Here is a 20,473-nt window from a genome sequence, read left to right as displayed (position 1 = left end):
AATTCCTTTTTGCTTAATTTCTTAGAGCTGTCCAAATCCCCTGCATAGGCATAAAATGAATGCATAACGTGGTGATTACCTGCAGCCACCACTAGAGGGAGTGTGTTGCATACTGATTTAGAATGGACTCCTGAGCTCCCTCTAGTGGTGACTGCAGGTATCCAGCATCTTTCAATGCTATGTCTATGCAAGGGAGTTAGAGCTCATCAGAAAACCAGAGCTCTGACCGCTATAGGGATGTACTAAGAAATTAATCCGCACAGACTCTTGAACCTATTGTATAAAAAATATTTACAGTCAGACATTCACGTTGACATCCAATGACATCTAAGACGATGCCAAAGAGAGTCGGTGTTTTTAAACTCCTTGGCGGCCGACTCAGGGGATTTTAGCAGCTTTTTTTTTGTAAACTGATATGTCACAGCGTGTAAGTAAATCTCTTCCGCGTTCCTTGTTTCGCCTGAAAAATAAGTTTTTGTCTGTGTGCTGCCACTATATGGCATATATTGAGTGTGGAACCATTGAAATGTCAGATCATTTTATCGTATACAGTAGAAACACTGGAGTTATTTCTACATGGTGCTTGTAAAGCTGGGTGACGACCAATATGGCCGGCAGCCTGTAAAGCAAATATGTCACCAGATTTCCCATTACAAGCTGCAAACACTATTATATTGATCTTAGACTGTTGTACTTAATGTGATTATCCATGTCTGAATGGCTATATAATCCATTCTGAAAGTTGAGACGTAATCTCAGCCCGTGGCCACCTAGTCTGTCTGTTCTTGTGTCTTCCTTCCTGCTGACTCTCCACCCACCTGTTCTGATTGACAGCTCCTCAGTGTCCTTCCTCCCTGCTGCTGACTCTCCACCCACCTGTTCTGATTGACAGCTCCTCGGTGTCCCTCCTCTCTGCTGCTGAATCTCCACCCACCTGTTTTGATTGACAGCTCCTCAATATCCCCCCTTCCTGCTGCTGAATCCTCACCCTCCTGTTCTGATTGACAGCTCCTCAGCATCCCCCCTCCCTGTTGCTGAATCCCCACCAACCTGTCCTGATTGACAGCCCCTCAGTATCCCTCCTCCCTGCTGCTCAATCTCCACCCACCTGTTCTGATTGACAGCTCCTCGGTGTCCCTTATCTCTGCTTCTGATTCTCCACCCACCTATCCTGACTGACAGCTCCTCAATATCCCTCCTCCCTGCTGCTGAATCTCCACCCACCTGTTCTGATTGACCTCTCCCATGCTGCTATCGCTCAGCCCTATTCCCTTCAATGGAGCGGAGCTACAATACAGCAGATCTGAAATGATAGGTTCTGTTCCTAGAATGGTGGCTGGAACAGCGTTTGTGCAACCTGTTAAAACATTTTTTTACTCCTCGTAAATAAATACTGAATTTTAAGTAGTGATTCCTATGGACCGTACTAGATTCTACGTGTAATTCAATGTCATGCTTTGTGTTCCGTGTCATGTTTCTTAAAGGGGAAATGCAGTCGAGATGAGCTTTTACGTCAGTTACGTTTGCAGACTTTATAGTGCTGTCAGATCCCTTTTAACACTCTTCATGGTTCCATATTTATGGGTAAAAAAAACACAACTTGGTAACTTTTTTAGTATAACAGTCAGTAGAGGGGCTGGGGTCCTTTTTTAAGTTTGTTTCCTGTGGTTTGCAGGGGGTCTAATTTTTGTCTTGTCTTGCCTTCACAGACGAGGGATGACTTCTTGGGTCAGGTTGACGTTCCTCTGAATCACTTACCGGTAAGATGTCCAGTTTTCCCATTACATAATGATTTCTGGTGAACCCTCAAGGATGGACTTTACCCAGGTCTGAAGATCTAATATTTGCTCTCGTCCGTGGTTGCATTTTATTATAATGTTGGGTTAAGTGATGTCATCCAACCCGGAGGTTAAATATTTGTTGTCAGCTAATTTGGTCATAGGACAGTTAAACTCCTGTGATGCCCCTTCAGGCTGTCAGCCAGTGTCTACCATGCCATGGACCACAAACCGCTCTTTCTTTTCTAATTGGTCATAATCATGGCAGGAAATGTAAAATAGTAATCATTCTCAGGAGCTGCACATCAGGTCCTATTGAAGTGAATGGGAGCTGAACTGCAGTACCCAAGAACAGCCACTGCACATTATATGGCGCTGTGTTGTACCAGATCTGTCCACACTGCACATGTTGTGGGACCCTCAAACAGCCAATCTGTGGGGGGACTGAAGGTTGGACACAGCTAAAGACCTGGGGAAACCTCAAAAGGGTAAATTTCAGATTGGATCTTTAGCATGAACATTGAAAATAACACATTCATGTAAAAGTTACCCCACCGCTGAAATGGACGTCACTTTTGAGGGCGGGTGGTGTTCTCTGTTCTCTCGTTCTCTCCTTACAACTGACAGTGCACTCGCTTTCCAGCTTGTCACTTCTAATTAGAGCCGGTAAGGGAGCGCACTGTCACTGTGCACTGAGAAGAATACTGCACAGTAAGAAGGGAGCTTGTACGGAGAATACATTGAAATTGACAACTGATGCATGCTCGGTAAAGCAGGGTCTGGTCTAGCCCAGCCCCTCAAACGGGCATGAATGATAACGCTTCGTTTCAGGGTGGGGACAGAGGCTGTGACAGTGACAGTGGCCTCTGTCCCCAATGACATCCCATTTGAGTGTCTCAGCATTCACTTGGGATTCTCAATTGAAATGTCATCAAAATGGAAATGGGTAAAAAAATAAAAATAAAGCAGTTAATTAGAGAGGGAAGGGTGAGAACTTTTTAATTAAACCATATTAGAAAAACTATTATATTCTTAAAATAAAGACATTGAGGATGAAAGATTTGGACCACCCCTTTAATGCAAAATCTGTAACAAAACCTGATCTCCTTTGTGCCATTTATAATACTGGTGACTGCTGTAGCCTCAGACTCCATCCTGGAGCAGTTAATCAGTGGCGGCCATATGCAATTCAGGCTGGAAGTGTAGGAGTGTGGATGCACTTGGACTGCTTCTTCCCACTCCGCCACCATGGACCCCTCTGCTCTCCCTGATTGACAGCTCTGGCCTCTGTCAGGTCAGCATTTGCCCACACAAGAACATACTTTGTGCTTGAGATTTCAACCGGATTCAAGGATCTTCTAGCGGAGGCCAGAGCTGTCAGTCAGGGAGAGGAGGGCGATGCTGGGTGTGGCGTGATGAGAAGGGAGGAAGCAACTTAAAGGTATATGCTCAAATTGTCTCTTGAGCAGCTCAGAGCCATGCAGTCACCTTACAGCCTCCTTACAGTCTCCTTACTTCTCAGTTTCTGGCAGTGACGGGCTCTCCTAGTTGAGTGACCGCTCTGGTGAATAAAGCTGTAGTGTTAGCAGAACTGTAAAGCTCAGCACAAGTTCTGCTAGAGCACATTCAGACCTCTGTGCCTCGTTTTGCTTTGGTCTACAAGGTCTTCAAAGTCCTAAAAAAATAAAAAAAAAAATTAAAGTGAACCTATGAAATTACCATAAACATCACAAAGAAATTCAAAACCCTAGAATAGCTATTTTCTGGTCACCCAAAAATTCAACTAAAAAAAAATATATATATATATATATATATATATATATATATATATATATATATATATATATATATATATATATATATATATATATATATATATATATATATATATATATATATATATATAATATATTTTTTTTTATTTTTTATTTTTTCCCTATTTCGTAGTTTTTGTTTTTTTAGTTTTTTTTTTTATTTTATGTACCACAAAATAGTATAATTGAAAATGACATCTGGGTATGCAAAATACAAGCCCTTACATGGCTGAATCAGCGAAAAAATAAGTTACGGATCTCGGAAACGTCAACCAAATATTCACCACTTGGACCGTTACTGCATCAGCAATCTTGGCACAGTCTGCCAGAGCTCACATGACCTAATCATCAGATGCTGATGGGCTGCAGCGCTCGCACTTCCATCAGATGAAACCATTCTGTATGAGGGTGAGGGGAGCACTGCAACCCATCAACAGCCGCTGATGGGACATGTGAGCCGCTGATGGGCTGCAGTGCTAACATCCCATTAGGACCCCTTTAAGTGACAATCAACTCCCTTAATTCTTTTTCAGTTTTTACACTTGGCAAATGAAAGTTTCCTAAATAGTTTTTTGTTGTTGTTGGATTCCGTATATTCCTGAGGGTTCAGATATTCTTTTTAGCACTATAAAGTTTTTTTTTAACTGGAGCTTTTCTAGCAATAGCAGTGAAGTTTTGCATTCCTGAGGCAAAGCCGGTGTTAAAAATTAACCTTCTCGTTATCAGACAGAAGATCCAACAATGGAGAGGCCGTACACATTCAAAGATTTTCTGCTTAGACCAAGAAGGTGAGTGCTCGCTAATGGCCCAGGTTTGTATGTCCAGTCCGCACATCAGACATCTTGCCTCCCTTCTTAAATTGAATGTTACAGCCACAAGTCCCGGGTGAAGGGTTTCCTGAGGCTAAAGATGGCATATTTGCCAAAGAACGGAGCCCAAGAGGAGGAAACCAGCGAGCAGAGGGAAGAAGCAGAGGTAAAGACTTGTCACCAGCTCAAAATGTTTTCTCGCTATCCTCTAAAAGTCCATTGTGCAGATCTCATTGATGGGGGTCCTACCACTAACTTTGGATGAGACACCCTTTGGTCCACTATTGACTGAACTGCCCAAGAGAGAGGTCAGTGGGAGTCCATAAGACAATACCTTTGGTTTACTATTGACTTTACTGCCCAAGAGAGAGGTCAATGGGAGTCCAAAAGGCAACACCATTGGTTTACTATTGACTTTACTGCCCAAGATGGGAGTCCAAAAGGCAACACCATTGGTTTACTATTGACTTTACTGCCCAAGATGGGAGTCCAAAAGGCAACACCATTGGTTTACTATTGACTTTACTGCCCAAAATGGGAGTCCAAAAGGCACAATGCTCTTCATGTAGTGGTGAACATGCTCTATAATAGGTTGACAGAGCATCACTTGCCATTGACGTACAATTTGTTGATATTCTCATGACTTTGTGGTGAGCCCATTTGGTGAGCATTTCAACCCTTCCAATACTTAATTTCTTTTACCCCAGTGACCAAGCACCTGCTTATCGCTTGTCAAAAGATCATGTTATCTGGTGGACAGGGAATAACTTGCTGATCGTTGAGGGTCCCCCAGCAATCGTGATGAGGAGGCTCTGCTGCTCTGTCCCAAATAAAGGGAAGGTGCACATTTGTGACCTCCTCTGCATTCATTGACTATGGGGCTGACGGAAATAGCCACACACTGTGCTTTGCAGTCCCATAGACAATGAATGGATCTGTGGCTCAGCTACTCCACTCCATTCAGAACAGCTGCAGAGCCCCTTTCTTGGGGTTTCAGAGCCCCATTCTCTGGATCACTGTGGGTCCCTGCAGTCAGACATCCAGTGATAATAGTTATCCCCATAGGATAGAGTATCACTTGAGAACTTTTTGGAACTTTGACCAGTTTATGACCAGCCACTTCTTGTTTTATTGTATGTGTGCTTTTTCGTATGTGCGGTTTTAAATAGGTTGTCCATAACTTTTTTTTTTTTTTATTGCTCCTTAGGATAGGTCATCAATGTCTGATCGGCCAGGGTCCGACACCCGGCACCCCCGCCGATCAGCTATTGTTTTCTGTAGCGATTATTTTTTCGAGTTTTTTTCTTTTTGGCAGGACTAGAAGCAGCAATGAAGACCCTTTTTTTTTTTTTTTTAAATACATTGTTATATTGCTAATTTTCCACATTGTCTGACAGCCGGCCCCCCACATCTGCACAGTCTCCATGCAGCTGCTTACTCGTCCATCACTTTGTAAAGCATGATTGCAGCGTTGTCTGCGACCAGCCCTTTGCTTTAAAAACTCATTCACGCGTCCGATTCTCGTACGAGTGCAATAAGTGTTTTTCACAGATAGCTCTTGTACCTGTGATCATCTATGGGGCCATTCACATATGTGTGATTTTTCACCGTCTGCGGAAAATCTGAGACCTGGCCGATATTGATCCGGACGTCGGTCAAAATCAGTAATTCAAGTTTATGGGTTCGATCTTTTCATAGGCTGTCAGAAAGGAGAAGGTGGAGAAACTTTTATTTATTTTTTTCTCCACATCCGAGAAAAATTGACACCCTTACCGTACATTGACTCACGTACGAGAAAAATGGAACGATGAGTGAGGTCAATCGAATGTCTGAATGAGGCCTAAGTCGTTTGCGGTCCGCACCACGAAAAACATGGTGTTTGTTGCTGAACTGTGTGATGTCTATGAGCTTCTTTAAAGAGGTTGTCCATTACTTTATCATCGACGACCTATTCTTAGGATAAGTCATTAATGTCTGATCGGTCGGGGTCCGGCAACCCCGCTGATCATCTGTTCCTGATGCCGTCGGCCAGTACTGCTCAATTGCAGAGCTGCTCCGTCTTCCGATAGTGGACGCGGCCGGTACTGCACATCCACTCCACTATTGATTGGAATAGGAGGCGGATGTGCAGTACCGGCCCCGGCCATTATCAGAAGATGGAGCAGCTCCTCAATTGAGTATTTCCAGCCGTCGACACCAATAACAGCTGATCGGTGGGAGTATTGGGTGTCTGACCCCGACCGATCAGACATTCGTCACCTTTCCTAAGGATAGGTTATCACTGATAAAGTAGTGGACATACACATTCGTTGGTCATTTCTCTCATCCTCATCCCCTCCATACACATGGGAAATAAGGACCTGCCGGATGATTCTGGCAGCGGCCTATCTCACAGGAAAATAAGGAATTAGGAATCCTCATATTACACAGCCGTAACGTCTGCCATTGAGGACAGTCAGGACACCCCCATACACATTAGTCGGCCACTCTTGTCAAAATCGAAAGATTCGGCTGATGTTAATCTAAGGTATGTAGCCGCCATTACTTATCCAGACTGGACATCGACTACAAAGAGAGTCTTTCTATCTGGAGTACTGATTTCAGTGTGTAGTTGTAATGCACCTTTTCTCCTGTGGCGGCACTGCAGGGAAATTGCAGACTCACTGACCCGCGCAGATCACAGGTGATCGCCAGGCATCCAACCTTCCATCCGTTTGTCCCAGTCGGGGCACGGACAGTGGTACATGGGGTGGCCCTGAGCGCAGTAGCCTCAGAGGCCTCTATACCCGCAGCCGCTCCAGGCATCGCAGTCTGTGGGAATCTAGAGCCTAAAAGGGATTGTACACTTTATTGATACCAAAGTGTTGATAATCCCGGCAGATGGAAGTTTTACGCCTTAGGTTTTGCACGTAGTATTTCCATACACAAGTCATCCAATTTACTGAATCAGTTGATGATCGGCTCTGCCTGAATCCTTCTAATGAGACAATGGACAATTATTTGGGGGTGTTATACTTTTTCGGTATTAATAATAATAGCTCCAGGCCTATTTAATCCAGAGTTATGTCTTACTAATTACACGAAGGCCAAAAAACCTATATTACAAGTCAGATTGGAAACTAAGAGGTGGAAGACCAATAAGTGAGTTGTTAAAAAAAAATAATAATAATGCGCTATTTTAAAGCTGATTTTGGGTGACAGCCAAAATGCGTGAAATTACGGCACAGACTGAGGTTATTGCCGAGCTAAAATGCAAATCTATTCAGTGATCTAATGATATAGGAACTACCGTATATTCCGGCGTATAAGACGACTTTTGAAGACTGAAAAATCTTCTGTCTTGTCTGGGGTCGTCTTATACGCCGGTAATGCTTTTGAACTTTCAGAAATTGACATGCGGGGATACTCTGGGGGTGTTAATAAGCTGCCGTGGCCGTATCCCTGCCATGTCGGAGTTAATATAAGGTGGAGGGAGTTAAAATACGGCGGCGGTAGGTCCAGACAGTCAGCGCTTCTGTGCTGAAACTGACACATCGCTGCGTATTCCCAGCTCCGGACACAGCGCAGGGCTTCTGTGCCGACAGCTTTCACTTGTCACAGAAGCGCTGCGCTGTGTCCGGAGCAGGGAAGTTCGCATCGCTTCTGTGACAATATATGAAAAGCCGGCAATTCAGCAGCGGCATAAGCCGGCACCCGACAATTTAGAATAGAAAGAATAGAGCTTCACACATAGATTAGATAGATAGAAACATGTCAGTCACATATATATGAAGTACAGTGACAGTGTTGCTTACTGTACTTGTCATTTAGTGTAAAGGATTTATTAAAAAAAATAATAGCGTTTTCGTGCACCGTCTCTTTAAAAAAGCCGGCCGGCAATTCAGCAGCGGTACCCGACAATTTATAACAGAAAGATAGAGCATCACACATAGATTAGATAGATAGAAACATGTCAGTCACATATATATGAAGTACAGTGACAGTGTTGATTACTGTACTTGTCATCTAGTGTTAAAATAACGGATTTATTTAAAAAAAAATTGGCGTGGGGTTCCCCTTAATTTTAGTCTCTAGCGGAGGTTAAGCAGACGGCTGGGGCAGATGTTTGAAGCCTGGGAAGAGGGTAATACCCACGGAGCTTCCCAGGCTACTAATATCAGCCCCCAGCTGAATACCTAGCCTTTACTAGCTATTAAAATGGGGGAACCCCCCCAAAAATGACGTGGGGTCCCCCCTATTTTAATATGTTTATGAGTGACAGTTTTCCTGCTATATACCTGCATGTCATAAGAATTGAAATTAAAAAAGGACCATGTTAAATTCAAATCTGTTTTTTTTTATTTTTACCGGTGTTTGGTATGCGTTGGAAAAGGGGTAGTCTTATACGGTGAATATATCCTAAACTCTATATTTTAACAGGAAAGTAGGGGGGTCGTCTTATACACCAGGTCGTCTTATACGCCGGAATATACGGTACTATGAGTAGACTACACTCCATCTCATGACGTAGGTATAGTACTTCCTGGTGTAGACGTGGGTGACATAAAGTATCATGGGCGACATTTAAAGGAAAATCCACCAATGACTTCATATTCAGATTTTTTGGGGCAGACTGCCTCTGTCTTAAAGGGAATCTGTAAGCATGTTTTTGCTATTTAATCTGAGAGCAGCATGATATAAGGACAGAGACCCTGATTCTAGTGATGTCACTTACTAGGCTGTGTGCTTTAGTTTTCATAAAATCACGAGATTACTTCTAGAGGACTAGTTGTCTCGTGCCATGTAGTCCTGCTCTGTATAACCCCGCCCCCCAGCAATGATTGGCTGCTTTCTGAATACACTGTGAAATCTTCCAATCAGTGCTAGGGGCGGGGTTATACACAGCACAGCATTCATAGAACTGGTAGATCTGCCGTAGAGAACTGAGATGTTATCAAAACTGCAGCAAGCAACCCAGTAAGTGACACATCGCTGGAATCAGGGTCTCTGTCTCTGCATCATGCTGCACTCAGATTCCATAGCAAAAACCTGGCGACAGATTCCAGGAGACCTGCTAAGTTTGGAGGCTTATTGTCAATGCGCCATGGGAAATATTAGTATGCAGATTGGTTCTCTTCAATGTGTGTCCAGTCCCTGAATCTCAAAGCTTTGTCTAAATTGCTCCATGAATGGAGGCTCCAACGCTAGAGATGAGCGAAAGCATTCATAATTCCTGAAAAACCCAAAGTGAATTTTTTTGAGATTAGATTTGCAAGATTTATGCTTCATAGCAAACATTTTTCTGGGTTCTACATAAGGCTGCAAGTAAAAAAAAAAAATAATAAAACCACAATAAAAATCATAAACGGAGAGAGAAAGAAGAGCGAATAAATTAGTAGGACCCTGGTCTAGGGGTCAAATCCGTATTCTGTGGCTGTCGGACGGGAACCCTGTGAACCGACTCCTTTCTCCGACTCCTCTCTCCCCGACCCTTCTTTTGATTAGGTGGCCTGGCGCGATGTCACACACAGGCTGGCTAATCAAAAGAAGAGCTGGTGATGCCTGCAAGCCGGAGGCAGGTCGCAGAGTTCCCATCCAGAGGCCACAGATGACTGATGTGGCTGCTGCCCCAGAGTCATGTGCATTGATTCGCTCATCCCTATAAAAAGTTTTTAATTTGCCTTCCCTAGTCCTTCACCCATTCTGCAGCCGCAGCTCCCTGCTTAGTTCTACGCTCTCTTCGGGTCTTCAGTCTTCTACTCTTCTCTGGTCTTCTGTCGAGGATCTTCCGGAGCCCATTTGGCCTCACAATGCGGATTCGCGAGGTGCATCGTGCGTTGTGCCACACTTGATCGAATCCTGAGGCCTAGTGTTTCCGAAAGACCGAAGAAGAGAGCAGAGAAGTTGCGGCGGCAGGACAGGTGAGTATGATAAGTATATTACTTTTAACCCTTTCCCTTTGGCAATAAGGCAACCTTTGATTTGCATTGACCAGTTCAGACTAAGGCGAACCTGCTGTTAATTCGAGCGAATCTGCCCAAAATTAGAAAATCTCTCCAACTCATCTGTACCCAACACATATTAGAGAAAAGTTATCTGAATCTGCTGATTTCATCTAATGTGTATCGAGGCCTCCACAGCTCTTCCCACAACAGAGAATATCTGGGAAGAGAAGGGTCGGGCATCTTGCTTTTCAGTATCTAATCAATTTGTTTTCTCAGGATATAAGCCGCTACCAGAGGTGCCTGGCTTACACCACTCTGGTTTGGCCAACAAGTATCTTAGTGTATGGGAACCTTAAAGTGGTTGTCCACTACTTTTTCATTGATGACCTATCCATAGGATAGGTCATCAGTGTCTGACCGTCCGGGGTCCAACACCGGGCACCCCCGCCGATCAGCTGTTATCGGCGGCAGACGCCGGCCAGAGGTGCTCAGTTGTGGAGCTGGCTGCAAGTGAGTATTTCCGGCCGGCGGCCACAGACACCGAAAGCTGCTGATCGGCATGGATGCCGGGTGTTGGACCCCTTCTGATCTGGATGGGTCATCATCAATGAAAAAGTAGTGGACAACCTCTTCAAACTTTTTGGAGTCCTTTTTAGTTTAAAAGATTACTAATTTAGCTTTCCAGCTTCAGTCTTCAGTGCAAGGGTGGACATGACATTGGTGCAACCTGGGGTCCAAGAGGTTATGGGGCCCACCTCCAAAGCTGGTGGAATTGTGCATTATAATGAGCTTTTGGACTGCAAAGGTCACATATACCATTATTACATAGGGGCCCTCTTGCGTCTGAGTAAGTGCATGGCAGAAGGGTTGTCCAAAAAATATAGAAAACTCCATCATTTACTGACCACCCACATTCCTGCTGCAAACAAGGATGATAAAAATGGACCCTTGAACAACTTCTAGCAAAACTTGACTTAATTTCGGTGAAATTTCCTCTTTAATTGTAGTTTGTTTTGTGTTGTTTTTTTTGCTTCTAGCAGACCTGGGACGTTGTAGACTCGAACGACTCTACCTCTCCACACCAACAAGAGCTGCCAGCTCCCCCTATGCCACCAGGATGGGAGGAAAAGGTGGACAATCTTGGGCGCACATATTACGTCAACCATAATAACAGGACCACGCAGTGGCACCGGCCAAGCCTAATGTACGTATCGCAAATGATATTCATCCAAAAATACATTTTATCAAGCCGACCCAAGTGTTGACCAAGTCTTCAATAATCATTTTCGCTGTAGGTTACTCGTCTCGTTCAGACAGAGCTCGTATTCCTGTATGTTTTCATCTTGGCAGGTGCAAGATTTTTTTTTAAACAATCGCCTCATGCTTATTTTATAATTGAAACAAGTCTGTGCAGCATAGAGAGGCAGTCTCTTGTACAGCCAATAGAACTTCCATGGCCACTACTGAACTCATGGAGGTCCATTGCTGGCAATCTATTATCAGTGTGGTTGCCACTTCCCTTCCGCGACACATCAGACCCACCAAGACAAGACAGATGAACACCCAACCTTCTTCCATTGAAACTCTGTCGCCATATTCTGCCGTTTTACCATCTTTTTTTCTTGTCCCTAACCAGAGACGTCACCTCAGAATCCGATAATAACATCAGACACATCCAGCAAGAGGCCCACCGGGTCTTCCGGTCCAGGAGACACATCAGTGAAGACCTTGAGCCAGATCACGTAGAAGGAGCAGACATGCCTGAGGTGGGTGAAGCATTGTTAGCTGTTTTGTATCTTTCTTGGTGCCTGTTGTGGATCGTTCTACATAGAACTTGCATTTTGTCTACGGGGGTTTCCACTTCTACTCCAAAATCATGCCAAGGTTAACCCCTTTCTGCACATTGGCGTACCATTACACCGTTATGATGTTCCTCTTGGAGTAGAATGTAATGGTACGTCTAGTGAACGGCACATCTGTAATTCGGTAATATACAGGTGACATACTGCCGCACTGGTCTGGATCAGAGTCGCCTCAATAGTAGCATTTAAGAAGCAGGGCAAAGTGGGGGGGAATCCCTATATTACCCCATAAACTGTGTGGAAATCAGGCGGTTTTCCTTGCGCTGCTGGTGGAAACTCACGAATGGACTCAAAAGATGAAGAAGATTATAACCGCTAATTAAATACTGTCTACTTGTTTCGCTGTTATCTAACTTCTTCCTCAGGACACAACCGCAGATTACGGTTGTGTCCTGAGGAAGAAGTTGGATTACTTCGAAACGCGTAGACATTAAAATGCAGCACTTATTTAGCGGTTATGTCTACGCGTTTCAAAGTTATACAACTTCATCCTCAGAACACAACCATAATCTGCAGTTTTGTCCTGAGGAGGAAGTTGGAATACATGGTGTGTAGAGAGTGCACAAACCAATAACGGAACTGATCTTTTTTTTCCATCTTCACAAAAGAAAAAAAGAAATACAATCACTCAAATCATTCTCCCAAATAAAAATTACAACTAGAATATATATATGAAAGACTAAAAAGTAAAAAAAAAAAGCTACTGTAACCCCATAAAGGTTTCAAAAAAAACCTTGTTCATCCTCTGCAGTTTATTAAAAAAATATAAACAATGTGTCCTTTCCTCATGCTACCCAGGTCCGACGTTGCCATCTATTATTGTCCACAGCGTTGATGTCACCACTGAGCTCAGCAGCAAGTTGATGGCACGAGTCACTCAGAGCTGCAGACAATAACAAGACTCAGGGAACATTGGTGGAGACATGGTGCTGGACCTGGGGAGGGTAACAAAAGCACAGTCTCTTTAAATTATCTGTCCTTGGGAGATGTTTTTTTTTTAAAATTGGAAAACCAACTTTAAGTGGTTAATTGTGTGTTCTTTCTAATGACCTAGAGATAATTAAAGGGCAAACTGAAAATGGGGTCCCAAAAATGGTGCGTTCAACCAGATGAACACCTTGGTCCACCAATCCCCCACTCTCCATTTTGGTGAAACCCATCATCACTGAATAAATAATACCCGGCTTTATGACTTGAGACTGGTTAGGGCCCCTTTTGACGTTTGGTGCCCAGCTGGGGTCATTATGAGCAGCTCCATTTCTGGAGGGTGGTTTGTTTTTAGCTTTATACCAGCGGCTGCCCTCATCCCCCAGTTGTTGTCGTCTTCGTTCTGGCTCTGGATGGGTCTCTGACACTTGATGGAACAGTAAGTGCTGTTGTCATTCGCCGTGGAGACTTTTTCTGTTTTGATACGAACACCAGGGTATCAGGTACCAAGCTGGCACGTAGGAAATCCATTTAGAGAGTCCTCCCGCTCCTGGCTGATTCCTTGTTTACAGCCTGCAATATCACTTGGAGGTTATCACAGAGCAGGGCTGGAGTCGCAGCCGCACAGCTCGCTAATCTGTTGTCTCTGGAATACAAACCATCTGATACACGGGGACCTATGTCATACTGTTTGATTTATTCTCCGTTCACATCCAAAGCTAAATTCTGATGGAGTATTTAACACTTGAGATGCCATAAAGCTAAGTTGTCAGATGCAGCTTTGGTTGTGACTAGAGTGTAAAAAAAAAATAAACTGAAAAAGTTTTGTAAAGTATCCTGGAAGGGAACCATTTGATGTGCCTTTGGGTTAGTATCTGACCTGTTGATGGCGGTAAGACATTTTATTGTAGCGCCACCTACGGGATGAGTCTGGGATGTCACCCACATAAACGCCGCTGTCATGATTTAGAGGCGGCTACCGGATAAGGTCACAGACCGTGTAACAATGACAAGGAGACATACTCCAGACCTCTGCCTCGGATTCCAGTGTCATCTCACTATGACCTTGAACAAATCAGTCAAGTATCTGTGTCCCTGACACCAAAAATAGATTGGATTAGGACACTGTCCTTAGCTATCCTCCATACAATGTACTAAATGATGCTCCTACAAATTTTCCATAGTTTGGCACTTACAGGCGCTGCACATTACTGGCTGCTGATTGAGTTATCTGAGAATCTGTCAGTGAGCTCGTTCTTGATAGATTGTAACTTTCATTTGTCTCTCTTCTGTTTCCTCTCGGCTACTATTTGGCCACATCAGAGTTCAGCTAAACTTTGACATGGTCATAAATCAGCACCTAGCAGATAAGGAAAGACCTAAGTGATACAATTAAAGGAGATCGAGCTCGTTGTCGGATTCTCAGTTAAACTATTCTGCAGCCAGCAATGCATAGGGAAGAAAAAAGCCTGTAAAAGGCCAACTGTGCAACATTTTTTATGAAACCCAATTGCAAACAATTTTTTTTACCACCAAAATTATATATGAGCAAATGTATTTGTGGGGTCAAGTGATCCTTCATGGCGACCACACTAGGGAAGTGTTCAGTTTTTCAGCTGCCATTTTTTGACTCTTAAGGTTTTTGCAGTCCCCTGTGAAGTCACGACGCTGCGGCCTATTCATAGAATCCTAGAATGATAGAGTTAGAGGGGACCTCCTGGGTCATCTGATCCAACCCCCTGCTCAATGCAGGAGTCGCTAAATCATCTCAGACAGATGTCTGTCCAGCCTCTGTTTGAAGACTTCCATTGAAGGAGAACTCACCACCTCTCGTGACCGCCTGTTCCACTCATTGATCACCCTCACTGTCAAAAAGTTTTTTCTAATATCTAATCTGTATCTTCCCCCTTTCAGTTTCCTTCCATTGCTTCTCGTGTTTCCATGTGCAAATGAGAATAAGGATGATCTCGCTACACTGTGACAGCCCTTCAAATATTTGTAGACAGCTATTAAGTCTCCTCTTACCCTTCTTTTATGCAAGCTAAACATTCCCAGATCCTTTACCCGTTTCTCGTAGGACATACTTTGCAGTTCACTCGCCATCCTGGTAGCTCTTCTCTGAAGTTGTTCCAGTTTTTCAATGTCTTTTTTTTTTTAAATGTGGTGCCTAGAACTGGAAACAGATGAGGTCTGACCAAGGAGGAGTAGAGGTGGATAATTACGTCTCGTGATCTAGACTCTATGCTTCTCTTAATACATCCCAGAACTGTTTGCCTTTTTTTGCTGCTGCATCGCACTGTTGACTCATGTGCAGTCTGTGATCTATTTGCATACCTAAGTCTTGTTCACACGTGCTGTTGCTTAGTTCTATTCCTCCCATTCTGTAGGTGTAATTTTTGTTTTTCTTGCCCAGATGTAGAGTCTTGCATTTTTCCCTGGTAAAAACCATTCTATTAGTCTCTGCCCATTGTTCAAGCTTATCTAGATCCTTCTGAATCCTTTCTCTGTATTCCTTAGTGTTAGCTATCCCTCCTAGCTTTGCATCATCTGGAAATTTGATTAGTTTGCCATCAGTTCCCTTATCTAGATCATTTTATAAAAGTGTTGAACAGCACTGGGGTCAGGACAGAGCCTTATTCACTTGACTTCATTCGACGCCGACTCGCACCTTGATGCACGGGCGCTTTGTTTACCGCCAATGATGCCCTCAGGATGCTGGGCCGGATGCACTGATTGGTTCATTTAGTCTAGACTTCTAGTTATCGTTTTAATGGTGATCTTACTGGTTGGAGCCTTTCAACCCAAGTAATTTGGAAATGGTGGAGGCTTACATGGAAAGGAAGGATCTTGGTAGACTGACTCCCTTTTGTGTAGGTATTGGCCATTGAAAATACTCCATAAGGCTGCAGATAAATCACTTTACCCTGGACCGGGATATTTAAACAGAACCTTGACACCAGGTCAAGGAAAGCCTAGCTACAGTGCTGTGTCCTATTTTTGTGTTTCAGACGCTCATTAGCCCATGCAAACATGGTAGCTATAAGCCTATGAGCTAGTAAAACGTTTGTTGATCGACTGACCGGACCATTAAAGGGATATTCCCATCTTCATAGATGGATTTTGTCGGATAGTCCTTGTCAAGTCAAACAACTTTTCAGTTTACTGCTTATTAAAATTTACATCCGTTCTTGAGTTATTAACACTTTTCTTTTGTTTCCAGCACGTTGCCTAAGAGACCGACCGCCTCTGCTGTCCAGGTTGTAAGCGTTGCGTTGAAGCTTTCTGCGATTAGGAGGTAGCGGCGTGCTCCAACGATCCTGGACAGCTTCAAAACAAGTGTAATGAAGGAGAGCTTGTGTGTACTGCGCATGTTCTGCTGTCCAGCAGCGGTGGTTGGTCCCCAAGGCAAAGAGCTGTAAATAAGTGTTAAAATTTGCAGCCGTTCTTGAGATATTAACAATAGTGTTGAGCGAGTATGTTCTGTCCGAGTATGCTCGGGCCGAGCTCCGAGTATTTATAGCTGCTCGGTGATATGGTTGAATCGCTCCTGTGTGCATAATTTGCAACTGTTTGACAGCTTTATTACATGTGAAGAATGTGTAAGAAATAGACATTCCTCACATGTAATAAAGCTGTCAAACAGTCGCAAATCATGCACACGGGAGTGATTCAAGCATATCACCAAGCAGCTGTAAATACTCGGAGCTTGGCCTGAGAATACTCGGCGAAAGGGTTAATAGAACATACTCGCTCATCACTAATTAACAACCAGTAAATTGCTAAAGTGATTGTATTTACACGCCCTATCTGACCATATCCATCTCTAGGAATATGGGAATAATCCTTTAGTGCTGGCCAAAAAGTGATAGTTTATCGGCATCACATGTCCTGGTGTACACCCCGTATGTGCTCCCAACAATATGCAGTTTGGGGACAAATGGTCAAGTTAATTATAGTTTGTTCACCATGTGCCTTGACTCTGCCTCAAACCAGAAAGGTTTTTGATACTCTCGTAGGCCAGCATAACCCAGTTTATGGTCCGGCACATTGATGGACCTGACATTGGAGCCACCAATTAATGGAGGTGCTGGTAATTTATGTGAAGCCTCCACAGGTGACCGGTTCCCTCTCAGTCCTTCAGTAGTTGTCAACCTTACCGGAAGGAAGTGTCCATTTACTCGTGGAGCTCATGTTAGGACATGTAGATCTCATTGCCGGTTTTTCCTCTTTCTTAGATTGGATCAATGTCTACTTCCGCTCTGTTATGTTTCCTAAAACGCTTTCTGATGAAACTGTAAAAACTTCCAAATATCGTGACCAGATTGATTCCCAGGACTCCGGTTCGGCGTCCAGGTCAGTAGTACCTGGCTAGATGGGAAGCCCACGAATCTCTTGACTTCTGGTGTTCCCCGGTGTGGCTTTTGATTAGCTGGTGCTGACGTGACATGATGCACAGATGATGTCGCACAAGCCTTGACAAAACTAATGCCACCCCTGGGACTTCAGAAGGCCAAAGATTTGTGGACCTCTCGTCTAGCCGCCTGGTACTACTGACCTGGACCGAAGTCTCGCGAATCTAACTGCTCATCTCTAATCATGAGTGATCGCCTGATGTCCTCTAGAAGATGTTTTTTCCTTAGTAGATATTGGCTCCTGGTGACCATGAAGCGGGCGGCTTATGTCCATCATTAATTCTGGTTTGTTTCCTTCTCCAGCCGTGGGAGACCATATCTGAGGAAATGAGTCTGAGCAACGACGCTCTGAACACATCGCTGCCACCGCCTGCCTCTCCGGTCTCCCGAGCCAGCGCGTTGGAACTTTCTGAGGAGCTTAACCGGAGGCTACAGATTAATTCGGAGTCCAACGGGGAACAGTTCAGTTCACTTATTGTAAGTAGTAAGATTGCAGTTGGCACACATCCGCAGCGCTACGTGACGTGCCCAGCCTGCAATTAGCGACTGTGCCAACAAATTACAAGTAATTAGAAATCTGGAGCATCAATTCTTCTGAGATCTTCAGATGATCCCGTCGGACGCAGCTTCCGCCTGCAGAGTGCAGTCAATGAATTTTAATATTGGATAGTTTTTGTTTTTTTATTTTGCTTTTGTTTTTGCCTCTCCTTCCAAGAGCCATAACTTTTTTTTTTTATTTCTTTTTTTTTCCCTCAACATAACCGTTTGGGGGCATATTTTTTTGCGTGACGAGTTACTTTTGTGTCTCCGATTTCTAAAACCTATAACGTTTTTATTTTTCGATCAATGGAGCTGTGTGGTGAGCAGACGTTTTGTTTTTTTAATTCATTTTTACTTGCTTGCGATGTTTTTATTGCCTTTTATTCCTTTTTTAATAGAGGCATGCAGCAAAACAAAAAATGGCAATTTTTTGCATTTCGAATTTTATTTTTTATTTTTATGGCTCTTACCATGCGGGTTAAGCAATTGTACCAAAATATTTTATTTTATACCAATTGTGTGGTTTTTGTTTTATCTTTTTAATTGTAATTTTTATTTGAAAGATTTTCAGATTTAACAAGAAATAGACTAGATTCAAAGGAATATAAATTAGCAGATTACAAGTTATTTTAATTTTATTTTTATTGTTTTAAACTGAGAGAAAAAAAAAATTTTTTTCTTTTAATTTTTTTTTCAATCGTCTGATCACTTGTAAAACGTACAATAATACTGTAAATAGTGATAATAACAGGATGGGATTTTAATAAAAGACCCAGGGTGGCGGTGACAGGGCATTTACAGCTCATCGCTACCCCGCAATCTTGAGAGAGCGGACGGGAGATGATGCACGTTGGAAATTTCAAAGCTATGTAAATTATTAACCAGCAGCGATCGGTGCTGGCTCTGGGCGCTGCTGTTACAAACAAATGCTGACAAGTACCAGAAACTCATGGGTTCAGTTCCCTACACCCCCACCCCGACTTATGACTTACTATTTTGTCCTACGTCGGAAAAGGATTAAGGGGAAGAACAGAATTAATAAAAACATGGATGCTTTCTTCTAAAAAAAACAAGTGCGCCCCGCTGCTCACAGGTTGTCGATGGTATTGCAGCTCATGACCGTTGTCAATTAAACTGTGATATTAGACCAGACAGACCCCTTAGATGCATGTGCTGCTGGTTCAGGAAGAAAGTAGCCATGTGTTAACATTTCTGTAAAACTTTTTTTTGTTGTTATTTCTATTACTCCCCCCCCCCCCCCATCCAATTTAAACTAATTCCTAATTAGCTATTTAACGTGAATATCATTTTTAACTATGTTGATTATGCCCTAGATGTAAAATTCGACATCTTTCCAGGTTGCATTTTACTATGGTTTTCTACGTACATTACACAATCTGATTTTTTTTTTTTAATGGAAACCATCAAGAAGTAGGCCTGTGAATGGGAAGATCTAAAATTTGCTTTGGATATTCCTGTGATTATGGAAGGTTTCGTACCAGATCCGTCAACAGCAATTTCTTGATGGTTTCTTCCACTATATATATCATATTTTACAATGCCAATTGGAGGTCAACTTTTCTTTCCCCAAAAAAATTAATTTGTCAGAAAGTCAAGAAACTATATATTTACTAATTATTTTTATTTTAGGAGAATATTACCCTTTAGTTAAAACTGTAATCTTAAGTAGAAAACATTCCATCCCGGGGAATATAAATATACTAACCATAGACACACAATTTTTTTCTCCACTGCAGCAAACAGCTTGGGAAACACGAAAGGTAACATTTATTCGCAATACAACGTGGTGACTTTTGGGGACACAGAGTGTAAAAAAAAAAAATTAATGATTTTTTTTTTTTAACGAGACCATAAACATTTATGTTAGCAAACAGGGCATTTATCATGTCAGTTTTGGATGTTGTCATTTTTTTATTTATTTTTTAAAAATTGACAATCTCTTAAAATGTGTTTTTCAGCAGCGGGAACCTTCCTCGAGATTGAGGTCTTGCAGTGTGACAGATGGCGTTGCTGAGCAGGTTCATCTAGCAATGGTAAATCAAAGTTCACGTTACTTCTTTTCTTTTAATTTTTCCTTCTTTTTTTTTTTTTCTTTTTACTACTCCAGTTGAGCTTTTTTCTGCAAAAAAAAAAAGTCCTGAACCTTTTTTTGGCTTGGATCTGGGATCCCAGAGTTACTGTTTTTGGTTACTCCACAGAATATACAGAAATATGACCTCCACTTCACTTATCATTTGGTGAACTTTATTTCAGGGGGTGCCCACCCTTACGCTGGTTTCACTCTTCACGGACCAAGTACAGACCTCGACGTCCGGACCGGCCGCAGATCTCATCACCTGAACTCGACAGCCTCGAGAATATAAAAGGCAGTCAAATTCGGGTCAGG

The 20,473-nt window shown here is 43.0% G+C and overlaps 1 protein-coding gene across 15 annotated transcripts in view; it reads left to right on the top strand.

Annotated features, from left to right (window-relative positions):
* NEDD4L (NEDD4 like E3 ubiquitin protein ligase) overlaps positions 1 to 20,473 on the top strand; it is a 334,412-nt gene that overhangs the window by 253,016 nt on the left and 60,923 nt on the right. For 14 of the 15 annotated variants that reach the window (XM_073680895.1, XM_073680881.1, XM_073680907.1 and 11 more), the window contains 7 exons: positions 1,710 to 1,760; positions 4,319 to 4,380; positions 4,465 to 4,567; positions 11,363 to 11,529; positions 11,962 to 12,091; positions 17,830 to 18,003; positions 20,046 to 20,120. In XM_073680895.1, coding sequence (XP_073536996.1) covers positions 1,710 to 1,760; positions 4,319 to 4,380; positions 4,465 to 4,567; positions 11,363 to 11,529; positions 11,962 to 12,091; positions 17,830 to 18,003; positions 20,046 to 20,120 — 762 coding nt within the window. The remainder of the gene's footprint in view (positions 1 to 1,709; positions 1,761 to 4,318; positions 4,381 to 4,464; positions 4,568 to 11,362; positions 11,530 to 11,961; positions 12,092 to 17,829; positions 18,004 to 20,045; positions 20,121 to 20,473) is intronic. The other variant, XM_073680842.1, reaches the window with a different exon arrangement.

This window comes from Phyllobates terribilis, unplaced genomic scaffold (genome assembly GCF_046119375.1).
Source record: "Phyllobates terribilis strain yellow unplaced genomic scaffold, ASM4611937v1 Scaffold_1__5_contigs__length_1240528914, whole genome shotgun sequence".
Lineage (NCBI taxonomy): Eukaryota > Metazoa > Chordata > Amphibia > Anura > Dendrobatidae > Phyllobates > Phyllobates terribilis.
Note: the sequence above shows the minus strand (reverse complement) of the source record. Positions and strands in the feature narration are given on the sequence as shown.